The 12,357-nt window shown below is 41.6% G+C and overlaps 1 protein-coding gene across 1 annotated transcript in view; it reads left to right on the top strand.

Annotated features, from left to right (window-relative positions):
• Positions 1-7,132, top strand: part of CEP126 (centrosomal protein 126) — a 63,242-nt gene extending 56,110 nt beyond the window's left edge. Inside the window, exon 12 of the mRNA XM_042854731.2 lies at positions 6,982-7,132. Coding sequence (XP_042710665.2) covers positions 6,982-7,047 — 66 coding nt within the window. The 3' untranslated portion in view covers positions 7,048-7,132. The remainder of the gene's footprint in view (positions 1-6,981) is intronic.
• Positions 7,133-12,357: the final 5,225 nt, after the last annotated feature.

The following is a 12,357-nucleotide window of genomic DNA, read 5'->3' as shown; positions in this document are numbered from 1 at the left end:
CGTTTCCAAGCACTATGAAAGATAGTATGATAAATATAAGTTTCACAGAAGTCTCCATTTATAAGGCAAAACAGAAGCAGGAACATCCATCACAGCCAGTCCCTTGCAGGGTGAGTGAATGGAAGGTGCCCACAGCCCTTCAGGGGGCATTGTGCACCTGCCAGCTAATGGCAGCCCTCCCTTGTTAAGAAGGCTGCCTTCGATCAATCCCAGTGCCTCTAACAAGCACTGGGGTCATCTTACAGGAGGAAAAGGACAAGGTGAAAGCAGGCCTTCTCCTTTGCCTCCTGCTCCATTGCAAACTGGACACCTTAGAATGGATTGAGAGCTGGTTGCTTGTGGGGCTCATCAGCTAAAATTAATGCTAGTTGCTTCTATGGCAGATGGTCCTATCAGCAGAAATTATATTCCTTGCAGCAGGAGGAAAATTAGGATTCTCCCAAACTCGCAGTCTGGGAAATGAGGTAATACTTCCCTTTGCCTCTAGTTAGGCCTTGAAATGGCCGTGTGCCTTGGAATAATACAGATCTGATAGGACCTCTTAGGTTTACATGGGCTGGATTAAATCTGGGACATGTTAGGATACTCTAGATTTGGGCATCAAAAGGGAAAAAAAGTTTGCAATGCCTATGGATGGCTGTGTTTTTCCTCCCTTGTCATTGCTGCCAAGAAAGGGAGCCCAAAGTTGCAGCCACTTGTCAAAAGATTCTGATGTCTCCATTCTTATTAGGCTACTGCTATTCACAGTAGATGTCTAAAATCTCCAACAAAACAGTGTAGATATACTCAGGGCAAGTGAACATAGGCAGCAGCACTTGAAAATCAGAATTTGTTTGCACTAACTATGCTGATCCCATACCCTTCTGTCTGTATACAGTATACTTTAACATTCCAGTATGATGAGGTTTCCCTCAGTAGATTTTATATTTAAACTCTGGGAAGAACTTTCCTCTCAGCAATTGAGAGGGAAAGCAAATAATTGAACTACTGGAGGCTGAGGTTCAAAAACAATCCTGCTAGTCAGAGAGCTAGAATATCATCTTATGCAATATTTTCCCCACTGGTTTAGGAAGCAAGCAAAGCTCTTGAGTCAATCCACTTTCCCCTTAACTAGAAATAAAGGCCGAGATTTGTAAAAGTGGATGCCTAAAGTAAGGTTTCTGGAGTGGATTTTCAGAAGAGCCCAGCTGACTTAGGAGCAGAAGTCTCATTGAAAATCAATAGGATTTGCCCTCCTAAATCACTCTTGAAAATCCTCCTTAAATGTTCTTATTTAGGTGCCTGAATAAGTGGCCTGATTTTCAGAAATACTGAGCACCCACAAATACAAATGAAGTCAGTGGGCGCTCAGCACTTTTGAAAAGCAGGCCACTTACTTAAGAGAGGTTTCAGAGTAGCAGCCACGTTAGTCTGTATCCGCAAAAAGAAGAACAGGAGTACCTGTGGCACCTTAGAGACTAACAAATTTATTAGAGCATAAGCTTTTGTGGACTACAGCCCACTTCTTCGGATGCATATAGAATGGAACATATATTGAGGAGATATATATACACACATACAGAGAGCATAAACAGGTGGGAGTTGTCTTACCAACTCTGAGAGGCCAATTAATTAAGAGAAAAAAAACTTTTGAAGTGATAATCAAGATAGCCCAGTACAGACAGTTTGATAAGAAGTGTGAGAATACTTACAAGGGGAGATAGATTCAATGTTTGTAATGGCTCAGCCATTCCCAGTCCTTATTCAAACCGGAGTTGATTGTGTCTAGTTTGCATATCAATTCCAGCTCAGCAGTCTCTCGTTGGAGTCTGTTTTTGAAGTTTTTCTGTTGTAATATAGCCACCCGCAGGTCTGTCACTGAATGACCAGACAGGTTAAAGTGTTCTCCCACTGGTTTTTGAGTATTTTGATTCCTGATGTCAGATTTGTGTCCATTAATTCTTTTGCGTAGAGACTGTCCGGTTTGGCCAATGTACATGGCAGAGGGGCATTGCTGGCACATGATGGCATATATCACATTGGTAGATGTGCAGGTGAACGAGCCCCTGATGGTATGGCTGATGTGATTAGGTCCTATGATGATGTCACTTGAATAGATATGTGGACAGAGTTGGCATCGGGGTTTGTTACAAGGATAGGTTCCTGGGTTAGTGGTTTTGTTCAGTGATGTGTGGTTGCTGGTGAGTATTTGCTTTAGGTTGGGGGGTTGTCTGTAAGCGAGGACAGGTCTGTCTCCCAAGATCTGTGAGAGTAAAGGATCATCTTTCAGGATAGGTTGTAGATCTCTGATGATGCGCTGGAGAGGTTTTAGTTGGGGGCTGAAGGTGACAGCTAGTGGTGTTCTGTTATTTTCTTTGTTGGGCCTGTCTTGTAGGAGGTGACTTCTGGGTACTCGTCTGGCTCTGTCAATCTGAATTAATGGACACAAATCTGACATCAGGAATCAAAATACTCAAAAACCAGTGGGAGAACACTTTAACCTGTCTGGTCATACAGTGACAGACCTGCGGGTGGCTATATTACAACAGAAAAACTTCAAAAACAGACTCCAACGAGAGACTGCTGAGCTGGAATTGATATGCAAACTAGACACAATCAACTCCGGTTTGAATAAGGACTGGGAATGGCTGAGCCATTACAAACATTGAATCTATCTCCCCTTGTAAGTATTCTCACACTTCTTATCAAACTGTCTGTACTGGGCTATCTTGATTATCACTTCAAAAGTTTTTTTTCTCTTAATTAATTGGCCTCTCAGAGTTGGTAAGACAACTCCCACCTGTTTATGCTCTCTGTATGTGTGTATATATATCTCCTCAATATATGTTCCATTCTATATGCATCCGAAGAAGTGGGCTGTAGTCCACAAAAGCTTATGCTCTAATAAATTTGTTAGTCTCTAAGGTGCCACAAGTACTCCTGTTCTTCTTTTTACTTAAGAGATATTTTTTAAAATCTTGGCCAGAGTTGAGACTGACAGTTCTAGATATTCCTTCTCACTTCAAGAAAATCAAAGGCTGAAAAATTATATTTAATTTTCTTATAGGGTGGACAAAGTATAGATTACATTAAAACCAAACATTTGCCAAACAGGTTTGCTTCAGAAATGAACATCTTCATGTTTGGGCTGGTTGGATTTCTTTCAAAAACTCTTTACCCTGCCCAGTTCTTTGCTGCTCCCAAATGTAAACCTCACCCACTTCTTTTCTTTGACAAAAAGTTAAGTTGACAAGAAAACATAAGAAAAACAGGTTAGTGTGGCTCAAGTGTAAGCCTCAATACAAAGAACACGTCTGTTTATTGTAAAGCATTTTCTTCCCTAAGCCTGCACATCGTGAACCTGATTTTCAAAGATTCTGATCTGGATGTTTTAGAACAACCACAGAGGTGGCTCCAGATATGTCCAACTGTATACCAGTGTTTTCACTGTATTTAATAAAGAGTGACTTTTACGTGTTCTAAATAAAGTATATGTCCTGGCCCCATGTAATGAAAGTACTGCTATACTTAAATACACTTATTTTATTGAATGCAAGATTGATGGGTCACAGGCAATCCTACTATTGGAGCTAGAGCACAAAATAAAGCTGCCATTGAGCAGAATAAATCAGCACATTTCCTTTTCAACCTAACTTCTTCCCTTGAAGTTGAAATTAGCTTCTCTGAGTTGGAAATACCCAATGACTCTAGCCTTTCTTCAGTCCTAGCACTCTGGCAGGTACTATGACAACCAGCAATAAACTGACAATTTATAAAGGACATCTGTCTGTGTCATAACATTTTAATTGCATTAATACTGAATTATTATTTGCATTACTATGGTGCATAGAGGAGCCATATTATACTAGGCATTGTACAAATACAGAGGCTTTGTCGAGACTAGGAGAAAAGATATTTGAAATCATGTTAGCTAACTCCAATTTAAGCATCACTTAAACCCTAATGTAGATGGAATTTAACACTAAACCCAGGTTAGGTGGTCAGGATAAACCCTAGGGTCATAGTAAAAGTGTCCTGCTCTGGTGATCTTACAATGTAAATAGACATGAAAACAAAGGAAGTTTTTAGATACGGGGAACTGAGATTAAATTATTTGTCCAAGGTTAACCGGGAAATTTGTAATGGAATTAGGCCCAGAGTTCCTGCATCCTAGTCCAATGTCTTAATCACAAGACCATACTTCTTCTCTAAAGGATGAAGTTACCAGAGGCACTAGCAACAATAGTAGTTCAAAGGAATTAGTGACCAAGTGGTGTTAGAGCCTGATACTCCAGTTCACAATCCCAGAAAATATGAAACTATTACCTACACCACGTGGGAAGCTGCTACAGTATAGCCCAAGGGTCAAATTCTGTCCTCAGATTCTTCACTGGAAGCTCCCTGAGCATATGTGGAAACAGAATTTAGCTGTAAGTAATTTTTCAGCTGAAGTGTCTTTGGGAGCAAAGGTGAAGCAAGCAATGAATGCAGTAGTATTTTTACCTTTACGAACCTGGATTCAAAGTCTTTTTTATTACCAAAAGAGCAAATGAGGCATTTGGTGGACTCACAAGGGTCAAATATTTGCCAGCCTGGTAAAGCCACCACACTATTTGTCACAGTGTGACAAATCAGAGTCGTGGGACTGGAATACCAGTGTGGCCACGGATCAGATGAGAACTGCATTCACAAAACTGCATGAGTAACTTGCACAGCATTTTCCTGCACTATTCCTAACTCAAAGGAATTCCCACACCAGATCAAACCAGTGGTCTGCCTAGTCTAGTATCCCATCTCTGGCAGTGGTTTGGATCAGCGGCTTCAAAGGAAGGTATTAAAAAAAACCCAACATGGGTAATTGTGGAATAACCTGTCTATAGGTGAAATGTATTCCTAATCCCTTCAAGTAGAGGGTGGATGAAGGATGAGGGTTTACATCCCTTCCAAATTTAGGGGATTTTGTTTAAATTCAGCTCTCATTACTGAGTTTCATAAGCACCAACTCCAGACAAACACACTTTTATTTATTTCTTTGTAAAGAAGAGTACTTCTCAATCATGGAGACTAACCAATTTGTTCCTACTGAAATAAAAAATTCTATGGCTGCTGGATTGAGAGAATGGGACGAATTTAGCCATTTGCAAGGGATAAGGACCTCAGCAGAACCACTATAGGGTTGTAGGGCAACTCCCACCTTTTCATGTTCTCTGTATGTGTATATATATCTCCTTACTATGAGTTCCATTCTATGCATCCGATGAAGTGGGCTGTAGCCCACGAAAGCTTATGCTCAAATAAATTTGTTAGTCTCTAAGGTGCCGCAAGTACTCCTGTTCTTTTTCCTATAGACTTCTGCATTCTCAGAAGTATGCTGAATGTTTTGCAGACGGAGCATATGAATAAACTTCAATTTTATGAGCTTGCTGAGGCCAGGCATCCACATTTTTTGTGAAATTGCACTGTTAAATGCCGGGCTCCCTATATAATCACATGCTATTGGGGGTACATCAAGGCATTTCAGAGAAAAGAAACTTGTAAGATCCATGTTTGCCTGTATTAGATCCAATATTTAACACTGCTGTATAATGTGCATATTGGGTCAAATTCATCCCTGGTCTAACTCCATTGATTTCAACTGAGTTACATCAGGGATTAATTTGCCCCAATATGACTAGGGAAGTAGGGATAGAATGAAACCACAGTTTTTGGATCTCTCTTTATACCAAATGGTGCTTCTCAGTAATTGTTGAATACTGATTACAAATCCTAATATAGATGGCTACAACTGTGGCAGAGCTCCAAATGACAAAGGAGTGGCTGTTTGCATATAACACAACTCTGATCACTGCCCATATTTGTTATGTTTTTAATGTTTGTTTAATCATGTAACAGCAATGTTTCCCAGGGTTCTTGTTTCTCTAGGTTAGTTACAAAAAAAAAAAAAAAAAAAAGTCAGTTCTTCCCTGAACTTCTCTATTTTCCAGCAGTATCAAATCATATTCCATCTTTCCTCCTACTGACAGAAGATGATGACTCTCTGTAAGGGGCTGAAATATAATAAGCATAAATGCCAATAGAATGGAACATTGTCACAAAATAATGGTGTTCTGCTGTAACTTACATGTTGTTGAAGATTGAAGAATTAAGCCATTAACCAAACTAAAATAAGCCAAGACATTTATTTCCAAAGAAGGAAATGTTCCTGCGATACACTTCTATTGCAAGGTTTTATTTTTAACACAAAGTATTGAATTATTATTTTGTTCAATTATGATATTTATATGGTTCTAGGGAAGAAAGATGATCTGGTGGTTTGCACTGAACTCAGCTGTGTGCAAAAGGGTCTATCACCTAACTGAAGCCAAGAATAGTCAGAAGGGTGGTTAAGTCAGAGAGCTATGGAGTTCCAGACTAGGGAGGCAAGGATTATCTGACCGGGTCCAGAGGCAGATGGGCCTGTTATGCTCCCAAGAAAACCAAACTAGAATATTTTAAAAGAACAATAAGTTCACTGCTGGGGGACAGTTTGACAGCTGAATAATTGGAAACTAGGTATTCTCAGTGTTTAAAAACTTTTTGGATTTTGTCAATATCTCCTGAAGAAAAGGATAGGACTTGAGATTTTGGTTGGTTTCCACTCTGTGAAGAGGGCCTATTTTAGATTTATGGTATTGCTTGCTTGAAGAAATTAAATACTGGAGATCTCTGATTGCTTAAACCTGAGACATGGGATCTGAGACTTGTAATTGTGTTGTCCATGGGACTGATGAATACACACGATGAAGACCATCTTTACTGAATTTCCCCTTCCTGGTTTGCTTGAGTTCCTCTGTCACTTACGCCTTGTGTGGCCTTGGTCAATTTAATCATTCCACCTCTAGTCTCCCTTTGTAAAACAGGGATTATTCTTCCTTCTCCCAAACAGCTATAAGATTATATACACATGTTGCCAATTCTCATGATTTTGTCATGAGTCTCATGATAATTATTGTTTTCCTCCAGGTCCTGGCATCAAGTGGATACGTGATGATTTCAGCATTCATTCTTAAAGAAAAAGTAAGTTTCTAGCCCTTGTGGCTATGGAAAAACCTTCAAAATGTGCACCTTAAAGACTCAAAAAGCAGAAGGCTAATAAAAAGAACACCAAATCTATTATGTTTACATAATCTCATTATTTTAAAGCCAATCTTATGATTTTTGATGAGCCTGACTCATGGTGTTTGAACATTTGAGGTTGGCAATACTTCATACATTGTTTCTGAGGAGCTCAGATTCTATGGTTTGTGGGGCCCATATACATATCAAGAGATTGGATTGCAATAAGGAAGACAAGGGTGTGTACCATGCTGATATATCATCCCTATTTCTCAAATGATTGCAGTACACGGCCCTGCAGAGGCAGAAGGATGTCCCAGCATGACACACACCCTGGGGGATGCATTGCTTCATTCACAATCCTAGTAATTAAAGGAGCAAAATTAAGTGCTGCTTTATAGTCTTTCCTTGTTTGTAAGATCTCTGGTACCTACTCATGACAATACGGTGAGTGTGTGTATGTGATGTCTGAGTGGTATAATTACAAAGGGCCTCTCAGTGTGCTGCTTTCAGCAGAAAGCCCCGTGTCACAGGTGAACTGTGTGAACAGAATATTGCCTCATCTCTTTCTCTGCTGCAGATGCTTCTGTCATCTGAAATCCAGCAAGAATGTAACAATGACTTGGCTGGCCCAAGGAGACTGTGTGATTCAGTTAAGGGTAAAGTAGCCTAGGATAGTGGGCAGTGTGAATGGAGATTCTGTGAATCTGAATAGAATAAACTGTAAATCCTCTCAGCAGCTCCCCTGCCAGTAAACAATAGAAGAAGACTATCTATTGCAACTGTGACACTACACTCCATATTCATATCTTCTCAGGTGTCATTGGAAAAGTTATAATTTGCTGAGTATGGTTATCCTATTTGTGTGCATGTATCATTTTTGTATCTGAAGTTATAAATATTGACTATGTATCTGTATTTCAAATGTGGTTACACCTTGGTAACACCCACTAGGAAAAATGCTTCCAGCCTAGACAGCTGGTTGTGAAGGGCCTATTCAGGGTAATGGGCCATTAGGGAAAACAATAGGCCTTAGGAGAAGCTTATCCCCACCTGGTGAGCCTTCCTGAGAACGCTCCAGACAGCCTGTAAGTAATGGCTGCTATGACTCTGTAAGGGCATGTGACCAGACCACATGACTCTGAACTCCATTTTGGGTACCTGTATTTTTCCACAAACTGATCTGGGAACCAAGTTTGAAACAAAGGGTTCCTGTCATATGGAAAAGCTATACAAGGCAGGGAGTGACATCATCTGTGGTTCTTCACTACCCCACAACTCAAACACCTGAGAGAAGCTCTGAAAAAACAACAACTTGGAATGGGGATGGGGAGCCCAACCTGCAAAGCAAGTGCAGCTTGTGCCTTGAGAATCTGCAAGCCTGCTTGTATCATCAGTCATGGTGAGGAATTGCTAATTCATTCATATCCAATCTTTCTAGTATTTTAGGCTTAGTTTGTGGTTTTGTTTATTTACTAGGTAATCTGCTTTGATCTGTTCGCTATCGCTTATAATTAAGGCTAAGATTTTGTCACGGATATTTTTAGTAAAAGTCACGGACAGCTCACAGGCAAAAAAGAAAAATCCACGGAAGCCGTGACGTGTCTGTGACTTTTACTAAAAATATCAGGGATAAAATTGGGATCTGCGGGTCCCCACACCACCTGAAGCAGGGCAGCTGTGCAGCGGCTAGGAGCTGCCTGCAGCAACTGGGGGCTGTGGGGTACCCCTACATCTCCGAGGGTCCCCTGCTGCCCAGGGGGGCTGGGAGTTGTGGGGTGCTTCTGGCTTCCGTGTCAGCTGTGGGGTACCCCCACCGTCTGCAGTTCCAGGGGCCCATGGGGCCAGGAGATTGGGGGTTCCCTGCCGCCCACACCTCCAGGGGCCGTGGTGGCCAGGAGCTGCAGGGTACCCCTGCTGCCCACAGCTCCAGGGGCCTGCTGTAGCTGGGAGCTCGAGGGTTACCCTGCTGCAGCTCGGAGCTCGGGGGTTCCCCACCACCCCTTGGTGGCTGGGAGCTAGGGGGTTCCCTGTCTCCTGCAGCAGCTGAGAGCTGCGGGGGCTGCCAGAGGTGGCGGGGGTACCCCGCAGTTATCAGTCCCCATGGGCAGCAAGAGACCCTGCAACTCCACACCGCTGAAGTCACGGAGGTCGCTGGAAATCACCAATTCCGTGACTTCCACGACCTCTGTGACTTATCATAGCCTTACTTACAATCACTTACAATCTATCTTTTTGTAGTTAATAAACTTATTTTTGCTTTATCTATTTTGCTTTATCTTATTTTTGCTTTATCCAGTGTACCTTTGAGTGAAGTGTCTGGGGGAAAATCTCAGCTTGGTTAACACAGGTTTGTTGCATATTCCTCTCCACAGTGGGGGAGAGACAAACTGAGTAATACATTCATACTGGTCGGGGTTTTGATCAGGGCAGGATGGTACAACTCTGGGGTCTTAGGCTGGGAAGCTGGAGGTTATTTTGGCTGCAGCTTCTCTATTGTTGGTTTATGGAGTGGCTGGCCAAAGCCTGCAAGCAACTCCATCTGAGTGTGTCCCTGCCTGTGTGAATGCTGGTGGAAGTGTAGGACCGGGAGTGATCTATACCTTGTCACAGCAGCACAGTGTGAGAGGGAGCCCAGGCTGGTGAGTCAGAGGGCTCAGTGGTACCCCAGTTCCAGGTGGCATCCTGGGGGGAACCCGTCCCAGCTACCTTCTGTGGACTGGATTCTGGCCGATTCTGAGAGCGCTTGGGGCTTGGGAATGTGAAAGTGACACTCTCCCTTGGCTCTGTCAGAATCCCTATCATCTCTATGGAGCAGAAGTATCCTGTGCCCTTTGAAACGGTGTAGCAATAGGTCCTCTCCACCTGTCAGCCAGGGACTGCGGGAGGAATCAGAGCTCTCTTGACATGGTGTGGCTTTGCACATATACTCCCCAGGGCAGAAATATTCCTTAAAGGCACAATTGAGCTTTCTGATTCAATGAGCTTACACTGTGTACATATATGTTTTAGAAGGATATGCAGTAGATATATTATTCCTATATGACTAAGTATTTAATCCTCCCTAATTAGCACTGGTGACGTTAGTGATAGCTGTTACAGTTGTCCCCTGTGCCTTAATTTGAAATCCATGATACTGCATGCTCCCGTGTTTTTGCTATAACAAATAACCCGGGGTGGTGGGTTTTTTAATTCTAATGGATCAAATGTGGACCTAGCCTGCTTAATGGTTGTCTTTTTAAATGAAATGAGGACAATTCTCTTCTGACTCTAGGAAACATTCCAGAACCAAGCTATGGAGTTGCCTACACAATAGTACAGTGTCTTGCCCCTGATTTATAATTTGAGAAGCAGATTGTGTTCAGACAGAATGGGAGTTGAACAATGATGTTTCTAATCCTGATCTTACTAACAGAGATTTGATCCAGGATCCTATTATATGAACTGTACCAACAAACATTGATAAAATTAATTTTCAAAAGGCTTTTCTGTCACACACTTAGGACACAAAGTTAAAATATCTAGTCAAATACAAAGGTGCCCCAATATAGACTTACTCATGGCCTTTATAAGACTCCCTGTGAGGACTGTATTGACCACATGAAATTCAAGGTTATTCCATTAAAAGACTTGAGGATGGTTGAACTATGGCACTTTTCCTCTTATTTATGCTGATTCAAAATGAGTCACTTTATGACACCATATCATTTGACAATAGTAAAGAAGCACTGAGTCACTTCCTTCTAATACTGAACAAGGACCTAGCTTCCTGCTATAGATTTGAAGAAACTGTACCATATTCTCACACTAAACTTTTTGCTTCAATGATATCTTGTGGCAATGAGCTCCACAGATTAATAATGCGTTGTGCACGAAAAACTTTCCTTTTATTAGTTTTGAATTTGTTGCCTTTCAGTTTCATATCATGTCCCTTTGCTCTTATAATGTGAGACAGGATAAATAGGAATTTCCTGTTCACCTTCTCTAGACCAGTCATTACTTGGAGATTTTTGTAGTCTTTATTCATCTCCTCTCTAAACTTGAGTCCCAGTGTTCAGAGTCTCTTCTCCAAAAGAAGTCCTTTCATGCTACTAATTGCTCTTCACCTGTGTCTGAACTCCTTTTGATAACGAATAGCTAGGACAGTAATAGATGCTACACTTTCTAGCTGATGTGTGGCGGTTCAGTCACATAGGCTGTGTTGACTTCGGGAGTCACCTGGCTTAATCCCCATCAACTGCTTTGACTGACTATTTAGATGAATGTGATTGCAAAATATGTATTTGTCCTCTTTTTTTTCCCCCCTTGATGGTATTGACTGTTCTATAACCCCTCCAATAGTTAGGCATCCTATTAAACCTGGGTTTCCATTAACAGACCTCTTACTTAAAATGCCCTTCATCCCATCTAGTACTATGCTGTGACCCTTGTCTCATGCAGCACTAAGGACCCCTTTATAGTGCTGAAAGACATTCCAGAAAGGCTAACCTACCCGTAAGCTAAAGTTCTACCAAAGTGTAGCAATCTGTTACCCAACAAGGTAACAAAACTTAAAACCAAGCCCTACTTAAAAGTAATCAATCTTTTGCTAACTAACCTATGCTAATAGACTTCATCTTAAAACATACCATTTCTCTCTTGCCTGTGCCTCTTAGTTTGTCTGCCTCTCTTGGTTATTGGCCTAATGACTGAATGCTTTAATTTAGTCACCATTCAGGAACCAATCCCACTATCCTTCATGCAGACAAGACTCTCATGGAGAATTTTGCAGGGGTCAGTACTGCAGGAACTGTACTCACTGTACCTTTGCACTACCGTTATCTGTCATTTACTATATTCAGTCTCATGTCTTGAATGATCTGATTCTGTAAAGTATTGTTGGGTGCATTTTGAATGGAAGGTGCTGCACAAATAAAAATGTACTATTTCACATAGCAAGTACCTAACCAATGAAACAAAACCAAGGCAAATATTTATTTTATCTAAACAACTTGGGAAGAGTTACTTTGCAACAGTTTCAGTAAATGAATTCTTTCCTTCCACCTCCAACACAAGAAAAGGCCCAGGGCCCAGTTCTTTGTTCCTCTGCTCCTGACCTTAGGGCAGGGACAGAGCAGAGAGAGAGGAAAAGTGGACTTAAGCCACATTTGTGCTCCCTGTATTTTTGAGGCTGTTCAGTGCCTTGTATTTATTGGCACAAGGCTCCCAGTGTGAGTTAGAGCAGTTCCAGGGTGGCTGACACTTATGCTCTACTCCCCATGGGTCCTGGGAAGAAGAGGATAG

This window comes from Chrysemys picta, chromosome 1 (assembly GCF_011386835.1).
Source record: "Chrysemys picta bellii isolate R12L10 chromosome 1, ASM1138683v2, whole genome shotgun sequence".
Lineage (NCBI taxonomy): Eukaryota > Metazoa > Chordata > Testudines > Emydidae > Chrysemys > Chrysemys picta.
This window is presented reverse-complemented; position numbering and strand designations above follow the sequence as displayed.